This window comes from Apis mellifera, linkage group LG3 (genome assembly GCF_003254395.2).
Source record: "Apis mellifera strain DH4 linkage group LG3, Amel_HAv3.1, whole genome shotgun sequence".
In the NCBI taxonomy this organism is placed as follows: domain Eukaryota; kingdom Metazoa; phylum Arthropoda; class Insecta; order Hymenoptera; family Apidae; genus Apis; species Apis mellifera.
The window spans coordinates 9,066,062-9,088,535 of record NC_037640.1 but is presented as its reverse complement, the minus strand read 5'-3'; the positions used below and the strand labels follow the sequence as shown (position 1 = coordinate 9,088,535).

At 37.7% G+C, this 22,474-nt stretch overlaps 1 protein-coding gene across 10 annotated transcripts in view; it reads right to left on the bottom strand.

Moving 5' to 3' along the window:
* The window catches only part of LOC408740 (phosphatase and actin regulator 4), a 322,845-nt gene that overhangs the window by 186,132 nt on the left and 114,239 nt on the right, over nucleotides 1-22,474 (bottom strand). For all 10 annotated transcript variants that reach the window (XM_006563995.3, XM_016911498.2, XM_016911499.2 and 7 more), the window contains 3 exons: nucleotides 8,155-8,319; nucleotides 7,904-8,002; nucleotides 5,587-5,931 (listed from right to left, as the gene is read on the bottom strand). In XM_006563995.3, the coding sequence (XP_006564058.1) occupies nucleotides 5,587-5,931; nucleotides 7,904-8,002; nucleotides 8,155-8,319 (609 nt within the window). The remainder of the gene's footprint in view (nucleotides 1-5,586; nucleotides 5,932-7,903; nucleotides 8,003-8,154; nucleotides 8,320-22,474) is intronic.

The window sequence follows — 22,474 nt, the reverse complement described above, 5'->3', positions numbered from 1 at the left end:
TCTCCTATAAAAAAAAGTGAACGACATTCAAATTCAAACAAATCCTCTCCAACAAACTCGTCGCGTTTACCCAACAGCAAAAGACCGGAGAAAAATTTAAACTTCCCTCCAACGATCCAATTTTCCAAAACCCACGAAGAACCACGTTCTTCTCGTATCTCGAAAAATCCTGGCCATTACTCGAAACAACACCAACGTCCATCCGAAGCAAGGATGGAAACACGCGAAATCGCACTACTCGTTAATCACCCCGTTCCTTTCGAGACAGGAGTTTCGAGCGGTTCAAAGAGGGTTGAACAGCCCCCCTCCTCTCGTTCGAGCGAGCAGCCGAACGAAGAAAAGGAAAGAAAGAAAGGACGGGTATCGATAAACGCTTGGTACAGGCGCACCCACCAACACCCACAACTGCGGTATTTTGTGTATTTCAGGTTCAATTACCTGGATGAATGGGAGGGGGTTGGCGGCAACCTCGAAAGGCAACCTCTCCGGGCTAATTATTTTAATTATTCACGTGTCGCGGGATAGGGTCGACCGCGCCACCGATCAAACGAATTTCTGCCGACCGGCCGCCCGCTCGAATCCGGTCGACGATCCGGCATCGACCACGGCGATGCTAAGAGTTTCAGAGGGGGGTGGGTGCCGGCGTCGATATCGACCGGCCGCCTCTTGCACGGTGCACCCCTTCGTCCACCGTCACCGCTCTTGGGACGAGCGTACGTACGCGCCGAGAGGAAACAACGAGCGTTGAAATATGCAAGCCGAGGCGACGAGCTCGACCTTTCGATCGCGTTGAATTTCACGGATCTTGGAAGGGAGGGGTGTCTCTGGGAAATGTTACGCTCCGGCGTGTTGATAAAATTCGCCTCGAAGATCCGAAATTGAAGTTTTGAAGAGGGATGAAAAGGGATTAGTTTTTGATTCGAATCGAATTTTTTCGAATGTGGATCTGAGACGATGAATTTTTTTGATTCGTTAAATAGGTAAGAGAATGTAAAAGTGATTTCTTTATGATATACTAATTAAAAGAATCGATGTATTTCTTGAAATTGAAACTATAAAAGAGGATTGCAAGTTGTAAAAAAAAAAAGCAAATATGTAGATTCTTTTTAGATAGAAGGATTAAAAAAGATAATTGGATGCAAGATTGATATTAATGATAACTGGGAGCATTAGGGATTTTCGTAATCGTTCGGCCGAGTTTCAATGAAAATTACGTCAACAGAAGTTTCCTCCATATTTGTCTTTCAATTCCACGCTCTAATAATACGTTCACTATCAGGAACGTTAATTAAAAAGAAAACGCAAACAAAAGGAGATAATCCTTCGAAAAAACATTACTTGCTTCCTTCTACTAATTTCGAAATAAACTTCGACAAACTTAAACAAATCTTCTATTAAATTTATGAAAATAATAATAATAATATAATTTTACAAAAATAAAAAAATTCGGAATTCAAATAAATAAATAAATAAAACAAACGGACAAATTAATTAATTATGATTTCTCCATTTCGAAATCTATAATAATTCATCATCCCCGAGATTTGCCGTCCTCGAATCCCTTTATCCAGGAAAACGAACGCTCAATTGCACGGAACAACAAAACATCTTCTTCAAACAACTATCCCTAAACGATGCGATAAACGTTCCAGCGGCCGGAACGGTAAGCGGAATGTCACTCCCCCACTCTCATCACGAACCACCCCCTTCGAACGATGCTCCTTAACCCAAAGACCCATCGAGTGCACAATGCCTGCACGTGGAGTCTCGTTAACTGTGACCCTGATACTTTCCAAAATCTCCCTTGTACCAAGCCCGATTCATCGAGAAAAAGGAGGGGTAGCTAGGTGGAAGGAAGATCCTTTCGACTTTAGCAGAATCTTTTGTGAAAGACTTTGTTGTGACGTTTCGCTCGATTCTTTCCATTTGTCGGTAAGATTTTCTTACTTAGATCGAGAGGATATATATATATATCGGGATCTTGGGAGATTGTAGTTGGATCCATGGATTTTACATAATACGTTTTGATTTTGAAACAAGTTCGAGAGATTAAAACGATTGACTATTTTGAAATTTACTTCGATTTAAACTCAATGAATATTACAAAGAAATGCGGATATATTTCGATGAATATTTCTATAAATAAATCGCTATTTTAAGATGAAAATCACCTCCAATTCATTCGTTTCTCTCAAAATTCTCCAAAGAAAAATTTCAATCAAGCTAATATAAAAAAAATTGTGCAGATTCCTCCTCGCTGAGAACTGCTCAGCTCAAGATCCGCATCGAAATCGCACGGAGATCCTCCAAGCGGATTCGCACGGTTCTAAAAATCTCATCTTACAGAGCCGTATCTATCCATCTAACGAGGTCGCGTTTCAGTTGCATTTTTTCGATTCTCCCTGAATATACGTTTCCCCAGCGAACGCACGAGGAAAAGTGGAAGGAGAGAGGGAGGAAAAAAAGAGAGAGGAAGAAAGAGAGATAGAAAAAAAAAGAAAAACAGGGAGAGAAGATAAAAATAAACAGAGAGGGGGGTAGGAGGTGGTAGGCTGTTCAGCTCGCAATGTACGCAGAGAAGCGTATCGATCGTCGTTGCCTTCCACGGTTCTCTTCCGCCACGAGACAGACGAGGAGCATACGGTAACCCAGCCTCCTCCCTCCCCCCTCCCTCGCAGTCTGTACCACGTTTTATCCTCTGTTTGCACCCTTTTCCGCCCCACACCCTCCATCACGACCGCTTAATTCATCCCTCCCTTTCCTCCCCCTTCCTCTTCTTCTTTTTCTTCCTCCCTCTCATCCTTCTTACCTCCTTCATCCCCCCGGCAGTTGCCTCTCCCTGTCTTTTCCGTGTTTAGGAAGCGGATACGAAAAAGGGCCTGAAACAGGGACGTCTCTTCGGAACACGGTGGATCGATGCCGCAGATTTTTGTCAAATTTCAGACGAGTATTTTAACGAGGAGTTTTCTTTACTCGAGGAGGAATATTTTTTATTCTTAATTGACTTTCGTTTCTTTCGATGGAAGGAATGGATCGTCGAAAAATATTTATCTTTGTACTCCACTTTGGAACGATATAATTTATAATCAATCCGTTTTATTAAATTCGAGGAAATAAAGATTCGATTGAGTCGAAATTTTCGAACGAAATGAGAGGAATTTGATAATCTACAAAGATTATCAGGATGTGCATTATCATACCTCATATTAAATATTTCGTAAAAGAAAAACCTGGACAAAGGTAAAATGGACAAACTCGAAAGAAAAGAGAGGAGAAAAAAAATTGCTTTATCAGAGAAAAAAGCAGAGAATCACCAACTTTTGAAGATTTAGTGTACGCAAAGTTCGTCAAACGAAGTAACCGCAAAGAGTAAAAGAAAAAAAGATTGGAGAAGCCAGAGGCGCGCCGATTCTCAAAGAGAGTTTTCCGCGACATTAAAGAATATCACTGTGAATATCGTTTCAGAATAACACGCAGCAAGTTAACTAACCAAATTGTCGCGTCGATCCGTATGCAAATTAACCCACTCCTGATCCATCGTCCTCAAGAGAAACATGGAGAGATCAAAAGGCGTTCGAGTGAACGGCGTCGAATAAATTCAGGAATCGCAACAGGTTGCGCGTCGACAAAAGGGAGACGCGGGGAAATTTTGGAAAGAAGGAGGAGAGAGGAGACGGAGGGAAGTGAAAAATTGGAGGAGGAATCGTACGAGTTTGGACGAGATCGTATTGCTTCGTGCAACATAAACAAGGTTTTACGAGGTTTCCCTTTAGACCACAAAGGAAACGGGATAGGATTGTTTGGACGATGATCAGATATGGGGCACGAGAAAGGGGTGGAAGATCGTTCCTTGAGCCGGCGGATTTGTGAACTCGATACGAGGGATGTCGAAGATCGAGTGTCGTTCGTGGAAACCGTTTCGATCCTTGCTGGAATGAATTCGGAAATTTAGAATTTCGTGTGTATCCTTTTTGGAAAGATTGTACGGATTAAATATTTTTTCTTTTTTATATAACGAACGTGTCTAAAAGTGGAAGTGGATTTTGAATTGAATTCTTTTAATTCTAAGACACAATATGTATAATAATTTGTGTAAACGTTTAAAAAAAAAAAAAATTGTCAAAGTTAAGTTTCTGAAAGTATTCGTGGAATTGGATTTTAAATCTGGAGGATGAGTCTATGTTAAGTTGAAATAACGAGCGCTGTGAAAATTCAGCTTAATAAGATTACTCGGAAATACGAACCCGGTCGACCTTTCCGAGCAAAATCTTGTAATTCTTTGGAGGAATGTTCGATACGTTTCCCTTCTTCTTTTTAACCTCTCGCTTCTCTTTCCACTTACAAATCTTAAATCGCGGAATATATATGCATAAACACTTTGCAGAAACACGTAAGACGTTCGTCGTTGATCGAAACGAGAATCATTTAACCGTAGTCAATTATTGCATGATTCGGATATATGAGACGAGGATACCATTAGATATTTAAGTGGTCGTCATGCAGCAGGACATACCATCGTACTTGGTATGTCCATTAATGTAAGCCTCTAGCACGCGATTCTCTCGGTAATTAGGTCAACGCCTGCGCCTCGATCCATTGTGCGTGTTACACACTATGGGGACGAGACTATAATTTCCCTCGTCTCTTTTGCAATCACCCTTGTCGCATCCCCTAGTTAAGAAAATTTTCATTTATTTCGACATTTAAAATCCGTCAAGGGAGAATATTTTTCGTAATATTCGTAGTTTATATATTTTATGACAAAAATATATATATTCACTTATTCGTCACCTGTTGAATTAAATCCAACGTATTCGAAATCCGCCTAAATTAAACACACCCCTTTAACAATCTCTCCGTCCAATTCTCAAGCGACTCCTACTAAACAACCCCTTCTGCTTCCAACTTCCCCTTCCCTCACCCGCCACGTCCCGAACATCATCAACTGCAACTCGGCTCATAAAACCATCACGAACCTGCTACAGCCAATCAAACCTCTCGTCAAACCAAACATCAAACACGGGTATCGATCATCGGCCGGTAAAGCTCGGTATTCGTCAAACGTTTGCCAACGTCCACCGACTAATGCGCGAATATTTGTACGCGGGTATCTACGGAAAATAAACGTTTGTGAAATACAATTGAACGTGAGAATTTACGATTCGAAAGTGTGGTGGTAGGCGAAATTGGAAAATAGAATTTTCATTGGAAAAACACTTGATCGAAAATTACGTATTTTTATTAAATGTTCATTAATTTTTCTCCCTTTTCATTAACAATTAAAATTGATGTTCAAATATATTATTATCGTTATTCGTATCAAACTTTCAACCTCTTCATCATCTAACTCCACATCCCTACTCTAAATCGAACCCCTTCTCAGATCTCTTCCCTCTCCTCCCGCGCAATTTTAACATCTTAAAAAACCTTAAGCCAACTAAAAAAAAAAAAAAAAGAAAAAAGAAGAGAAAAATCCCAATCATCGTCGTCTTCCTTCATCCTTATCCTTAAATCGAAGTCCCTTTTCACGATACTCGAAGTACACGTACTCCAGCCGATTCGATCATATCGAAATTAGCATCTTACCTTGCGTGTTGCCGTTGGGCTGGCCAGGCTGCGGTATCCCCGGATAAAGGGGCGAGGGATGAGGCGAGGGTTGATTGCTGGGCGGTCCTGTAGAATGCGGATTGGCAGTCGTGGGGGTCGGCGTGGCCGATGCTACTTGCTGGGATTGTTGGGATTGCTGCACGCTGCCCACGGCCGACGTGGGTGTTGCTGCAGGGGTGCCTCCACCACCGATGTTCCCTTGTTGTTGCTGCTGCTGCTGCTGGTGCGAGTGCTGTTGCTGTTGCTGTTGCTGCTGCTGCTGCTGTTGGGGCGTTTGTTGCGGCGTCGGCGGCTTCTGGCTGTCCGGCGAGTCGCCACCCGTCTCTGGAAACGAGCAACGAACAGTTGAACAGTTAGGTGGAATATTAATGAACACGGGGTTGGGTGTCTGGAACAGTTCTACGGATGCTAGTCTGCTAGTCCACGCGGATGGATTTCGGGGGGTGGTCGGGTGGGTGTAGACGGTTATATCCGATTTGGAGAGGGAGGAGGAGGGGGAGGTTGGAAGAAGGATAAAGAGAGAGAGATAGAGAGAGAGAGAGAGAGAGAGAGAGAGAGAGAGAGAGAGAGGGTTCAATTATTTGGGTTGTGTCGCGTTTGGGGGAGATGGGGCAGGTTTGCTGTTTGCTTTTGGACGAGGATGAAGGATTGATGGAGCGAGAGTGATACAATGGTACGGTTGCACGTAGAGGGATGATCGATAGGAGGGATTTTAGGTGGAATGTTCATTAGGCAGGTGTGGAATTCTTTCGAGTTTTTTTTATTTTTGTCGTTGAAATTTTGATACTCGATCATGTTTGAAAATTATTACTCAATCTTGAAATTTGAATGAAAGAGTTATTTTTCGCAGCTCCAATCACGGGATATATGTGTAAACAGGATGATCGACATGGATAATCGATAATTCATTAACGTGTCTAGTCAAAGTTAGCAACGTTTAGTCATATAAAAGCTTCTGGCCCTGACATGCTAATTTTATCGCGAACAATTCCTATTCGGGGATGATAATTAATTAGAGATTTCGGTCTATTCAACTCGTGGAACAGTGTTTCGAATTCAGAATGCTTTCCAAACAGGAGGGAATATGAATAATGTTGAAAGCTGTTGAAGAAAATCAATATCTGTCTCGACTTATCCGACAGAAAATACGTTCGACGAGCATTGCAACGACGAGGATCTATTAATCAATTGAACGAGAGGCACGCTTTGGAACGATTTGTATCGTTATTTATGAAACAATTGACTGATTTCACTTCCATTTTACACCCTATTATTAACGAGATTTTAATTCTATTATATATTGAACAAATATAAACACGATAAAAATAGAAAGAGGAAATTTTGAAACGTTAAATTTCGCATGAATCGATACGTGAAATACATTGGATTAATTCGCGTAAAATAATTTGCAAGTTAAATTCTACGCCACTGCAATGGAGCGATCTTTACATATTAATGGAAGCATATATCATCTTCCTAAAAATTATATATTTTTTTTTCCGTTTAACACTTTAATATCTTATCACTCCCGTCGGTAAGAACGACCGTATCATTATCATCTCGCGGTAAAATCGAATTTTAAAATCGATCAAAAAATTCCGAAACCACCACAACTAACGATTTCTCAAAAAGAAAAGATATTTATATCATGTAATAATGTAAACAACAGTAAATGCAGAACGATGACAGCATTTTTATCACGCAAAATTAGATTTAAATCTTCCAAGATTGATCTAAGATTAAAAATAATTCCTACGGATCTGTTTTTTTTTTTTTTTCTTTTCGAGAAACATATAAGCTATATATACGATTCCGGAAATTGAGTCCACGTCTGTGCGCGATAACGAGGCGCGAAATCTAATTACGTTCTTCGTCTTGCCATTCGCGTCTCGTTTCCCGCAGACCATGTTTCCCTTATTTCCTGATCAGTCGGAGGCTGGACAATTTCCATTGGGCCAGACACGATCCCATCGCGGAAATTCGCGAATTCGTCCACGTCGGATAAAACTCCATTCAATCTGACGTTCTCCCGAAATTGGAAACTTTCGCGATATCCCGACGGTTATTTCGTGCATGTAGATACACTCGATTTTATGGAAATCGATTTATGACTCGTTGGTAATGGTCAAAGTTGACTAGAGTAGATAAGGGAAACGTAGAAAGGAGAGAATTTAAGATAATGGGGAGGAAAGTTTTTAGTTTTAGATCTTAGAAGATATTCTTACTTGCGGATATTGCAGAGAGTTTTCTTCTAAAAGAAACGTTACACATGTGGTAAATGAAGGGAAAAACTCACCATTTTCGGGAAACGACGTGGACCTTATGACAGGCAACAAGATTCCTTTTTGTACCAGCTCGTCTCTGCTTGCTCGTACAGAGATTTTCCTCTCGAGCGCTGCAATCGGGAAAAACAACCCCCTGGTTAACAATCTGGTTTACCGATTGAAGCTCGATTTTGTTTATTTGACCGTCAAGAACGTTTTTTTCAGCTTCTCATTTTTTTTCAAATCTATTATAAGGATAGAAGAAAAGGGTAAGATTACTCACACAATGAGGCAGCCTCGAATTTATCCGATTTCTTTTTCCGTTTCCACTTCCAGGGTTTGAAGAGTCTACCGAGGGCTGAAAATTTGCTTTTCCTCTCGAGGGGTGGTGTCCGCGCCCCAGAGCCCAAACTGTTCGTTCGCAATGCCGCCCCATTTTGTTTTTTCGCTGCAACGAGAAAAACGATTAAATTAATATTAATTATTTATTCGATGTAAAAAAACGGTTGTTGGTAAAAAAAAAGGGACGCAACTTCATCAACCGTTGCATTCTCCATCCTGTTATCGACTTGGGATACGATTCCATTCCATTTCCAAGATTTTCTATTTCCAGAAAAACCAGGAATTTCTACTTTACCGACGAGGGATGAAACATCCCCTAGAAAACGCCACTTACCACCTTTATACCGGCCAGTCAACCGACTCAACGAAACGATTGCCGAAGGAAACTTTATTACCACTGGTCGAAATAAATTTGTTGAAAACAAATTTATTATTTTATAATCGGATATCGAATAAAAGAATTAATATTTAAATATAATTCGTTAATTCATTCACAAATTTTACACAAATGAGATTGTTCACGGAACAAATTCTTTTCCTCGGGAAGAATGAATATATAATGAATATAATATATCCAGTAAAAGAAGAAATTGAAGCAAACACACTTCTCTCACCTTCACGAGATTAAAAAATTCATTTGGAAAGAAGGGGAGGAAAAAGAATGAAGAAAATGAAGAAAAAGAATCGATCCATTCTCCTATTAAAATCTCATGAAAATCTCTGTTTCATCAAACTTCTATTAACCTTTCCTCTTTTCTTATTAATTTCAAGAAGAGGAAAGGATTCTATTTCTGATACAAGAAGCGTAAGCCACGTAACGCGCAACAATAATGCAACGAAGGACGACTTCCTGCGGAAGTGAAACTTACTTTCCGGGGTTATTGTACCTCTTTCGAGATAGAATACGCTGTTCTGGAATGGATATTGGCGGAGAATTGTATTGAACGTGGCCACATCTCTCCCTCTCCCTCTCCCTCTCCCTCTCTCTTTCTCTCTCCTTTTACTTCTACTCCTCTTAACTCATTGTTAGACGGCCATGTCGATGTCACCATAAAATCAATATCCGACACTGTGGCCCCATAGATATTTAATGGCTCTCGCGTTTCGATGAAAAAAAAAAAAAAAAAAGAAAAAATAAAATTGGAGATATGTTTTTTGATAAATTTTTATAATCGTGTATACGAGAAGAGACGAATGATGCAAAATTGTTAAAGAATTGTATGTACAATAAATTGATTTATACGCGTTTCGATTGAAGAGACACTTTGAATGGGATAATATTTGGAATTAACTTGGGATATATATAACCGTGCGGTTAATAAGCTTTCGTTATATACGATATATCGGATTGAGAATTGTTAACCGCGCGCTATTATTAGAATACCAAAATTTTAGACGCATTCCGCTCTAGTAACTAACCGCTAATTAGCACGCGTAATAACACCCCTTGTTAATTAATTTACGTGGCAATCAATGTGTCAAAATTGACGTGATTATCAAAGGAGTTCTGTGAGCTAAAAAAAATCTTTGAGCGTGGATGGAAATTACTTCTGAATTATTCGTTTTTATCGAGTGTCGTTGTCATGAACGAATTTCTGAATTTCATAAACAATTATCGTAAGAAATTAAAGCAATTTTCGTGGAAATTACAGTAATATTTTTTGACAACAACAAAATCCCAAACTTGAAAAATTAAAATATTATTGGATATAAATATCAAGATAAAAATTGAGTAATAATTTTCACAATCATTCTCAACCATAATAATAGAATCTTACCTTATTAAAGAAAAATTCTCTCCAATATCCATCTCAAACTGAATCATCAAACCGAACATCAAACACATGCAAACATCTCTCAACAGAAACTGGTGAATCTTTTCGATTCAAAGACGCGACGACGGGAAAGTGGCGAAAATAGGGTGGTGAAGAACGTCGAAAGTAAATTTCTGGGAATCTCCAGGGGGAGGAATAATGGATGATAACGTGTGGTAGGGCAGTTTTGTCGAGGACAACCTCGAACGTCCCCCTCGGGGACACTTGTGAACGATCTTCCAGCCAGAATTCTTGCCACAAGAGGGTGAATCCTAGCCTATCCACCGTATCGTCCGGCACTATTCACCCCCTAAGCGTCTAATTTGGGGCTAATTAAACAGGTCGATCGGTTTTCGTGTTTGTTGATACCAGTTTGGGATAAATTCATTCTGGCGAAATGAATCGCAAATTTGTGAGTTGAAATTAATGCATAACTATTGTAAAACGATGATCGATACGATGTTAATGATAAAGCAATTTTTTTATACCGCCGTGAATATCTTTTCAAGTGATAAAAAGACTTGGAGATCGTGCAAGAGGATATTAATAAAAGTGGAACGAAGTTAAATTTATCGTCTCTCGAACGATCGATATTAATTTTTTGTTTTATATGAATAATGCATATATAGATGCTTATACGTGTATTTCAAGCGAGACTTACTTATATATGTATAAATGAATGAAAATTGCATTTTCTTGACGTCAGAGCGAACATCATAAATTAAAAAAAAAAAAAGAAATGTATATATCGTAATCATCATTGCTATTCACATTTCTTTAAAATAACAAGCACGCACGATATTAATTTTCTCGAAACCGATTCTAAATTCTCCGTTATTTACGTATTCGAATTCGTATCTAAGAATAAATTTTATATTTCCACGAATGACAAGAGGAACTGAACGAAACCTCGTTTCTCGTCTTCTTTCTTCTTCCTTTGAAGAAAGAGGCGGAAACTCGAGGCGGAAGCGAAAAGGAATTTTAAAGAGGAAAATGTTTCGATAGATTCCGACCGTTCGAAAAATAATCGAGAGAGTTTTTCCTCTTGGAGCGGAACCCGATGCCATCGGAGATGGCTTAGCGACAATTGGCACGAGAGGGAAGGAATTCCTTGGCAACCGTCCTCCACGTATCCCAGTTGAAAATTGCTCAAATGTTCGATCGATCGGGTATGCGATATTCGATCGCCGTTGGTCGAATCTCAGCCTCGAGAAAGACGTCCTCGACCGATTCTTTTTTTCGAATAAGTGAGAATAGGAGTTGGAAGAGATTAAGATATAATTGATATTGAGATCGAGAAAGATATCGATCGTTTTTCAGCTAACGGGGAGAATTTAAATTAAAAGTTATCGAATAAAGTTACTCCGATAAGTTGGTTCAATAATTTATCGTTCAAAACATGATGATAATAATCGAATAATTATAACGGCAAACAGCCGAGATTATATGAAAACTGGATCAACTATAATACGAGTAAATGTTATTTAAGCATTTTAATAAGTAATTACTTAAAGTAACTTTATTCGACATTTTCAATTAGTTACTCTTTCAACGAATTAATCCTCAACTTTAATAGCCAAATATATACATTTAATATTTAATGCGTAGTTTTCGTCCTATTTTTCGTTGCTTTTGTTAAGAAATTTAAATTAATAAAAATTTACATATATAAAAGCTGTTAATATTACATTTACATATAACAAAAATTGATTGAGCAAAATTGGAGAATTAATTATTCAAAATAAAAATCAATAATTCTCCAATTTTGCTCAATCAATTTTTGTTATATGTAAATGTAATATTAACAATTTTTATATACGTAAATTTTTATTTAAATTTAGTTTAAATTTCTTAACAAAAGCAACGAAAAATAGGATGAAAGCTACGCATTAATCAAGTATATATTTAGCTAAAATCACGTAGCATCAAATTCAAATTAATAATAAAAGATGTGTTCAAATTATAGCGAACGTAGATATTTTACGTCTCTTTGCATCACGTAAAATATGAACGACACATTTCAAAAAAATATCATCGTACATCATTCGTATCGATCTTATCTACACATCCATAATTCCTGGACCAACACGCACAGAGGTTGATTCATCGATGAATCAATCTCGATTTCGATTAAATCGTGAACGAGATCCACGCGAATGTCCGCGAATATCGTACTTTCGAGCCCCGGCGGAATATATCAGCGTCTCGGCGCGGAATAATTGAGACGACAAAGCGGTTCCTGTACCTGGGAGGCCTATTCACGCGCGTCAAAGGCCGCGTCGAGGACCGATGTGCATCGTCTACCATCCGCGGACAATGGCAATATTAACACTGGATGGAGTGCAATTCCCCATTGTTCCAGAATCGCGATGCATCTTAAAGCTCCATTATCGCGCGCAACGCGTTTAAAAAAAAAGAGGAGGAAGACGAATCGACGCGCGCTGAGCGTTGCGAAAACGAATTCGCACAAAAGTATGTTCGCATCCTTCTCCTCGTTCGTTCTTTTTTTTTTTTTTTTTGCGTTATCTCGAAGTTTTATTCGTTCGAGCGTGATACGAAGATACCGATATTTATTAGCAGAGCGATGCTTTTCGATCGGAGATAAGAACAAGAATGGATGAGATATCGGAGGATGATTCAATGGATGGTTTTTTCCTCTTTTTTTTTATTGAAAATTTAACTTGTTTGCGCGGGATTTGCATAATAAGTGCCGAGTGATGGAATATTATTATTGTATTTTAAGATTGGTGAGCGTGTTTTGTTGTTAAGTCGGATTACGTGACGCATATCGTAAAAATGCGTCGAAAATATTGATTACAATAGATGAATCTATTGATTAACTCAATAAAAAGACAATTAATCAAGTCCTAATTTATCCTCGAACTTTAACTTTCATCCCTTTAAAAAATCCCTTTACTCTTTACATCATTAACTCGTGAATATTCATTATTCCAAAATTCAATCGCAAGAAATACTTTCCAAATCTTTTCCAATTCTCATTGACGAGTCTACTACATCCTTTACTTTACTCGCAGCCATCACTTACACTATTCAATGCCGAAACAGCATAATCACAAGCCACGTTCGTTAAAACTTGGAGTCTATTCTCGAACGATCCATTGTCCAAGCAGTCCTAAAAAGGACTGATTTTTCGAGCGCGTTATCGAATCACACGGCAAATTTAATCCACGTCGTCCGCGTGCATCTCGCGGCCGGTGATCGATCGATAACACGAACTTTGTCCACCCGACACATGGGTAAGCTCCGCGATGAAAACCGCAGAGGTCCACGCGTAATTCGCGACTAGAAGCGGTTAATATGCAAATGAACGCGCGTGGATGCCTTGCGGTCGTTTAATCCACGATGAAATCCGCTTTAATAAACGCATTTCCTGAACCTGAATTCCGATTCAACGCGTGTAAACAAGCCGAATCCTTATTTCGGTACATATGGATTCATATGGATGGAGGGTGGCTCTGGATAAATAATATTCTATTTTGGACTCGATCGAATCTCGAGTGGCGCGAGACAGTGAAATGGAAATACGTGGTGAAATAATTTTGAACGAGATTTGAAGATTGCGAAGATTCGAGATGTTATTTACGAGAGGAATCGAATTGTTCGTGATAATTATGGGAGAATTTAGGATTTTGTTTGATTCGCGTCGTTAATCCGCAGATTAAGACGAGATTAAATGAAAAAAAAAGAAAGAAAGAATTGAATTGCCTGTGATAATTGCTGTGTGAGAATTATAAATATCCGTTTACACAATCTTCTCATTCTGTATGTTACAATACAGCAATAGGTTAAACAAGTAAGTTTGAGAATTTGATGAGGATGTAGAGACAAGATATATTATATTTCAAATTTATCGCATCCATTAGTATTTTTCCTCTTTATTCGTCTCTCGAATTACAAATATTGGAATTTATTGCGTAAAAACGTCATTTAACAAATACACGAATATCCAAAAATCATCGAACAATTCCTCCTTTAAACAGGATAAAACACAAAAATGCTTTTAAACCTTTCAAACTTGAAAATAGAACGAAGATATCTATACTTTTAACTCTCTCTCCCTCTCTCCAATTATTTAAAATCTCACCCATTCAAATTTCCAAACGTAAAATGGAGCGACGAGAGCACTCCGCCCTTTTGGCAGAAAATTAATTAGGCGGGGAGGGTGGAGACGAAGACGAGCCCACAGGGGTGGCGAATTCGATATTGGACAAATGGAGTCGAACCGACAACATTGTCGTAAGGGCCTTTGACGCAACAGGCATAGGTCGATGCAACAATGGACAAGCTTTATTGTTCGAGGGATCTTGAACCGTGGCCCCCGTAATCGGCCGACAACCTGACATCATCGCTGGCTAAATGGATGTGTACACGCAACGGGATGGCCATTGATGAAAGATTGACGGGGGATGGTTTGGAAATTGTGCCAAGTACAATTTAATCGTTCTTCGAGGATAAGAAGTTGGATAATTATTTATGACTGATGAAGAATAAGGGTGCAAAGTTTGCTCGAAGCAATATATTTAATTTTATATTTCTTTGAATTTTCTCTGAATATCGATGAAATATCAAAGTATGAAATTCGAGAGTAAATTACGATTAGAAATTTCGAAAAGGAAAAATTAGGTTTCGAATTCCTTTTGAATTTTTAAAATGTTTTTAATATGGAAGAATTTGGATTCTGTTCGAATTACCCTTCGATCTTGCCGAGTTAATAATCCGTGGACAACTTAATGCCGCTCTTTATTCGATCCGCTAAACGGATGTGGGAATCAGTGGAACATGGTGAAGATTATGGGTACACAAAGGGTGAATTTGAAGGGAGATTCGAGGGGATCCGTTCGAGGGAAAAGTGATGGGAGATAACATCGTTACAGGAGGACAGGACAGTGGAAGCCGGTTATTACAACGGATATATCTCAACCCCTTGACATTGCAATTACCTTCATCGCCAATTAAATAATCCACGTATTAATATTTAAAGCAAACCAATATTAATCACTGTATATATATATATACGCATTAATTACTGTATATATTAGAGATAACGCAAATGTTGTTACAAAATATTTAATAGATAAACACAAGCAAAAACGTGTAATCTCCAAACATCTCATATTACCTAATATTTAACGCGAATCAATATTTAATCCGTGCACATCTACGAAATAAAATATAATTCTCCAAATAAACAACTCGAAATCACACCAAATGTGTCTTTCATCAGAATCACAAATTAAATTATAATTCTCTAAATAAACCATTCCAAACATCTTACAACTCCAGAACAAGAATTTCATCCCTTTCTACCAAGCCAAAACAAACGAATTCCCAATTTCATTCGAAGATACGAAAAAATCTAATTCGCAACACAATTCATCACAAAACAATCCTGTCTAATACAATCCATTTCTTGCCTTCCATCTTCAGCATCAATCTCCATTCTTCCTTCATCCTCCATATAATCCCCTCAAGTCGAAATCCAAATCGAGTCTAATCGATAGAATCTTCTTTCCACGCTCTCTCTCCCCCAAAACGACCTTGCCTCCGATTAAACAATCCCTCGAGGAGTGCGTTTCTAATGGAATAACGAGTTCCAGACAGTTTTCGACACCAGAAGGTTCGAGAAAGAGATATAAAAAGGAAGAAAGAAAGAAAGGAAGAGAGAGAGAGGAAAGGCGAGGGTGCAGCGGCAACAGCGGCGGTTAGGGCACGTTGCCCTGGGCACGGCTCTCCTACGGGCTCGCCGGCTAAGGGATGGCGGGGTGTTGCCATGGAGACGCTACACTGTTTTCCGTTCCCCAATTACATGGCCGCTGGTTGTCAACTTGAGCCCCTAAAACGCATTCCTGCGGTGGATGGAAAGGTGAGGCGGCACAGGTGTGCGCCGCCTTCTTCTTTCCTCGAGGCCTTCGCGTCTCGAGTGGCGGCGAGACGTGGAGTCCCGTAGACAAAGCATCGTCAAACGAATATGATCGTTTACGTTGTGGCAAGGGGCATTTCTTCGTTGTGTTTGTGTGTGTTCGTTTCGGTTTTCCAACGAGTGGAATCGCGAGATCTCAGACGGGATCTTCTGATCGATCCGGGTTTCGGGTAACGTTTCCAGTTGAAATGTTTGTGGAGAATTTAAATCTACGGAAATGTACAGAAAGAGATACGTATAAAATATATATTTGTAATAATTTAAGCAGATAAATCTTTATTTCGATTTCATTCGTGTTTGTAGAAATTTTAATTAAATATTCAGGGTCCTATTAAGGGAGAGACGTTTGAGGAAGAGTTGTAGTCGAAATTGCGAGTTTGTGGAATATATGAAGTGAGTTGTTTAAGTTGGGACGCTTCAGAGAATTTGATTTAAATTCAAATTGTTTTGCGAGGATGAATATCGATTCGAAGGAAAATTGAAATCTCCTAAGAAATATTATATTTTATTTAATTCAATTCCAAATCCTAATTTAGTTTCCAAATAATCCATTCTCGTCCTATTCGTCAAATTTCTTACCAATTTCTCTCTTTTTAGAACGAGAGGATAGAAATTCGACGTTGCAAAGAAGATATACACAATCGATCATGATCGAGCACCTTGAACTCCACCACGCGCGGCATTATAAGGGGTTGGCATCGATCTATCTATCTCTCTCCTCTGTATAATTTCCTACGGGCGGGTGGAAACAAACAGGCGGATGGTAAACAGAAGTGACAGACAGAGGAGAAGAGGGTGGAGAGGCGCAACTGGAACGCGCCCAGCAGCAGACAGTATTTCGCGGGCACAAAGCAGGAGAGGAACCATAAAGCCACCCCTTGGTTTGCCGTCCGGCGCACCTTTTGCTCCTCTCTCCTCCTCCTCTCCTCCTCCCTCTCTGCGCAGGGGATCGAATCTCCATTACTCGCGTATCCCGGCCGGGCTAAATGCTCGTTAATCCCTAATTGCATCCCGTGCACACACAAGGATGTCCACGTGGCTTACCATCCCCTCCTTCCCTCTTTTCGCGCGACCCTTCCGCGCGATTTTTACGACCCGCCACCGCCTCTTACGCCACCGCGTCACGGCTTTGCCGGTAACAATTCGTGGAAAAGTGGAAACACCTGCTCACTTTTCGCAATTTTATTCGTATAATGATTTACAAATTTTTTTGTTTATTTATTTTTCTTTCGCCTCTGCTTCTGCGAATGCTCGATATTGTTTCCTTAATTAAAACAAGTTTTGCACTTTTTGCGGGAAGTCTCTTTGTGGAAAGAGGAGTAATTCTCGTGGGGGAGGAACATTTGCTTGTTTCCAGTATTTTATTCGTATGGTAATAATTTGAGGATTGTTTGATACTTTTTTTTTTTTAGAGATGTTCCTTGTGGAAAATAATATAAAATAATAATAATATAATTTTTAAAGACTTTTTTTTTTTTAGAAAGGTAATAATTTCTGTGGAGATGTGCCTTTTGATTAAAGTAACAATAATCTAGAATTTTAATAATTTTGTAGAAGTGTTTTTATTATTGAATTAGAAATGTATAGTTTCGAATACAGATTGGATAATCTTTCTTCGATTCTTCGAAAAAAAGGAGAAGAAAAAAAAAATTGGAAGAGTTCCTTTTAAGAGTCGTTTTAAAACGTTGAATATAAAGGGAAACTTTTCCGGGAGGAAAACAATTGTGATCGTTAAAAGATTATTTAGAGAACGGATCGCTCTTTCAACAGCTGAGCTACATTCATTGAGACAATATTCATTGTACGCATTACGTACGATTAAAGAGGAGAAGAAGTATCCAATTATATGCAATTAGAGTGCAATTACAATCCGCAACTAAATATAATAAATGTCTTCACGAGTCGAGAGGCTTTGTACCGGCGTACCACTTGAGCAAACATCTACAAACGTGCACGAAAGTGTATAATCCGCGCGATAAATTCAAGGATTAAAAAGTCGCTACATTCGTGCGAAAGGCTAGATCAACTTTAAAACTCAAAAAGAGTTTGTAAAACAAACTTTATTATTACTTCCAATACCATATCCCCGCAAAGTACTTCTCCTAAACTAAAAAAGCAAAACTTGTTCTAAAACTAAATATAAACTTTCTATTTTATACCCAAAGTTAGCAGTTGCGTGGAAAAAAAAAAGAAGAAATTTATTAATCGTCGATAAATATCTGCACTATTTTAACAATTTTCTAAAAAAAGAAAAAGGAATATTAAAAAAAATATCGATACAATAACGAACCTATGAAAAGGAAAAACCTACGATATTACAATTTTTACATTCGATTCAATTATTAAATTTAAATTCTGTGTACGTTATTTTTAAATTCTTCTCTTCAAAAAAAAAAAAAAAAAAAGAAGAAGAAAAACAGAATATCAAAAAGGAAGCGCATCTATCCATGCCACAACTTTAACGCAATACGTAACGTCCATAACGTGAGTCAAATATGATCGCAATGGAGGATAGTCATAAGTCGCACGATGATCGTATTCGAGGTCGATTAGAACGAGACAAAGCGAGCGACTCCGCGAGTCCTTGAGAACTCGACGACTTTCTCGGCGGGCAAAAAACGGCACGGGTATAATCGCGATTCCTCGAGGATCGCGATTGCCATCATCGTCTCGGTATATCGTGGCTCGTCTCGATGAAACGCGAGTCGACAGTCGTGGAACTTAATGAAACGCCACGCTCGAGTGGCCGTCAAAAAGAGCGAAAAAGCCGAGACCGCGTTTTCATTCGCGCGGCTACCGTCGAGAAACGAGAGAATGACTCACAGTGTCGCTCAACTTTTACTCGGCGTGACGAGTTTCGGCCTCGTCTGAGGTTTGGTTTCGAGATGGATCCAAAAGTTGAAGAAGTTTTTTACATTGAGTGAGAAATATTTTTATAATCGTTTTATAATATGTATGTGTGCGTGATTTTTGAGATATTGATAATATAATAGATTTTATATATTGATGTATGACAGTGCTGTGAATGGAATATATGTTAAGTGTAATGAAACTTCGATGTGTAAAAATAAAAGGTTAATTCAAAGATTCGTTTGGTTGGAAAATATTAATCGTAAAATAACAATTAGAAAGATATTTTCACGTTCCATTGTAAAGTTTAAGTTATTCCTGCTCTAAACCAATCGGTATACACGATCGTGTGAAATATCCTCCATTGTGAAACAGAACGATTTTTTAACTTCACATTAACATTCCATTACGAAACAACAGATAACACGAAAGTGAAATCAAATATCAAGATAACGAAATTTATCGAATTAAATTCTCACAATAGGAAACGAAGTATCAAAGAGAAAGAATAACTCGAAATTATTTCCTTTCACGACAAATGCAATTCTTTAAAAAAAAAAAAAGAAAGAAAAAAACGAAATAAATTTCTTTCACAACAATACCAAACATCGTTCATACCCGATATACTAACTCAATAGAGGTTGAAAAAAAAAAAGAGTTCTAAACAAAAATCAATCGAGGCAAAAAACTGGAAACGCCGATAAAATTCGGAACAAACGAGCGCCACGGCCCATCTCTCGCCGTGAGAAAATCCCACGTATATATCCCTGCAATCGATCGAAACTTTTTCTCTCTGTGGATTTTCGCGACGAGGGCGAAACGCTCTTCAATATCGCCGGTTTCATCGTTGTGCCCCGTCCGCGAATAAATATGCAAATAATTGCGTTCAACCGAAACTCCGCACTTGCTTCCCAAGTCATCGATCGCGCCTCACGCTTCTCACTTTTGACCGACCGATTTCGGGGAGGGCGAGGAGGAGAGGGGTGGTTGTGTCGAAAGCACAAACGAGCATTATGTGTGTGTGTGCGAGAGAGAGACGAGGCAAAGACGGTTATTAAACCGATGGATGTTGACACTGCACAGATAGATAGAAGCTTGGTCTGCTTTCTTTCCACGCTTCTTCTCGATCTGCTTCGACCGGTTTTTGCTCGGGGATCGACCGATCTTCTGGATTCGTGCGAAGGGGTGAGCAGTGTAAAAAATTTTAGGATCGAAGAACGACTGGTAATGCTGGTAATGGGATTTTTCTCTGAGACTGAATAATTTATTTTAATTATTTAATCAGGCTCGTTTGAAATCTTGGAGGGAATATAATAGTTCGCTTCATCTTGTTAAAGTTGAACTTAAGAGTTACTTTAAGAAGTGAGCGAAATTATTGGTTATTTTAAACGTTCTATATTAAAATTGCGTTAAAAAAGAATAATAAGAGGGAAGAAAATGAAAAATTTCTTAATTAGTCGGGGAGAATTTAATTAAAATTTTAATAATACGTCGAGTTTTTTATATTTTTTATATGTGTATATATATATATATATATATTTTTTAATATTTTCATTGGAAATATTAATTTGGTCGCTGGGGGATGATAAGGAAATTGTATACACATCATGGTGTAAAATGTTTTACGTAGATATATGTACAATGTTAATAATTAGCATACGTGTGTCACCAGAAGAAACTCTCGTTTCATCTCCCAAAACAACCAGACAAATATTCTACTATTTTGCATGATTTTCACATGATATCATTTTGCATTGTCACCCAAATAAAACGGGAACATTCTACGCGAAATGTCCAACACGATGTAGAATGCGATAAACGTACATAGATATACAATTTAATAATATAATTAATTTATACAGAAAATTATATTATTGGTAAAACAATAAATGTAGACATTTATACGTGGAGTGTTACATTCATTTGAAATTATGATATTTATACGTTATCTGTTAAATTCATTCATTCATAAAAATACAAAGAATGGTGTGTAAAAAGTTGTAGTAAAATGTAATAATTTTCAATACTTGTTTTAAATTTCCACTTCCAGAAAAATAAAATATATTATTCTTAAAAAGAAGTCATTTTCAAAACTAAAATTTTTTTAAATTCCCCCCATCGTTTCAGGCGAAGCTACTATCACATCATTCCCAATTTCAAAATTCAAATAATCCAAATTGAAATCAAGATTGTCCTGAATCAAAATTCAAATCAAAATTTTACACAAAAATTCCAATACAATACCAATTCCAATATCAAAATTACTCCAAATCAATCTAAAAATTAAAAAAAAAAAAAAAAATATAACATCAACTGATACCATTTTCAATATCAAAATTTTATACAAAAAATTGTAATTTCAAATACATCATTCCCTAAAAAAATTGATACTATATTTGATATATATTTTCAATTTTCAATCGTTTCAGGCGAAGCTACTACTATCATATCATCCCCAATTTCAAAATTCAAATAATCCAAATCGAGATCAAGATTGTCCTGAATCAAAATTCAAATCAAAATTTTACACAAAAATTCCAATACAATACCAACTCCAATATCAAAATTACTCCAAATCAATCTAAAAATTTCAAAATAAAAAAAATATAATTGACTACTATATACTATTTTATACAAAAAAATTATAATTTCTAATATAAATCATTCCCTAAAAAAATTGATACTATATTTGATACTATATTTTCAATTTTCAATAGTTTTAGGCGAAGCTACTACTATCACATCATCCCCAATTTCAAAATTCAAATAATCCAAATCGAAATCAAGATTGTCCTGATCAAATCAAAATTCAAATCAAAATTTTATACAAAAATTCCAATACAATACCAAATCCAATATCAAAATTACTCCAAATCAATCTAAAAATTTCAAAACAAAAAAAAATATACAATTGACTACTATATATTATTTTATACAAAAAAATTATAATTTCTAATACAAATCACTTCCTAAAAAAATTGATACTATATTTGATACTATATTTTCAATTTTCAATAGTTTCAGCTATTGAAAAAGCTACTACTATCACATCATCCCCAATTTCAAAATTCAAATAATCCAAATCGAGATCAAGATTGTCCTGAATCAAAATTCAAATCAAAATTTTATACAAAAATTCCAATATAATACCGAATCCAATATCAAAATTACTCCAAATAAATCTAAAAATTTCAAAACAAAAAAAAATATACAATTGACTACTATATACTATTTTATACAAAAAAATTATAATTTCTAATACAAATCATTCCCTAAAAAAATTGATACTATATTTGATACTATATTTTCAATTATCTTAAATCAATTCAATCCAAATTTATATATATATATAAATCAAACACAAAATATCAATCGAGTCGAGATAACGCTACGTTCGAACGCGCGTTGTGAACGCAGCCATACAACGAGCACCGTTATTCCCCTGCTGCGGTGTAAACGTACTGGAACGCGCGCGTACTACGCTAAGCGTGTTACGCAGCGAGGCAACGCGTTTACCTCGCGCAAAGGGGGATATACCTGCGCGCCCTACCAGTCACGCAACCATCGAGAACACGTGACCGGATTCGATGCAATAGTTTGACGGCCATTCCTCCTCCTCGTCCGGATCACCGCTCTCGCTCGAGTCGCTTCGGCCG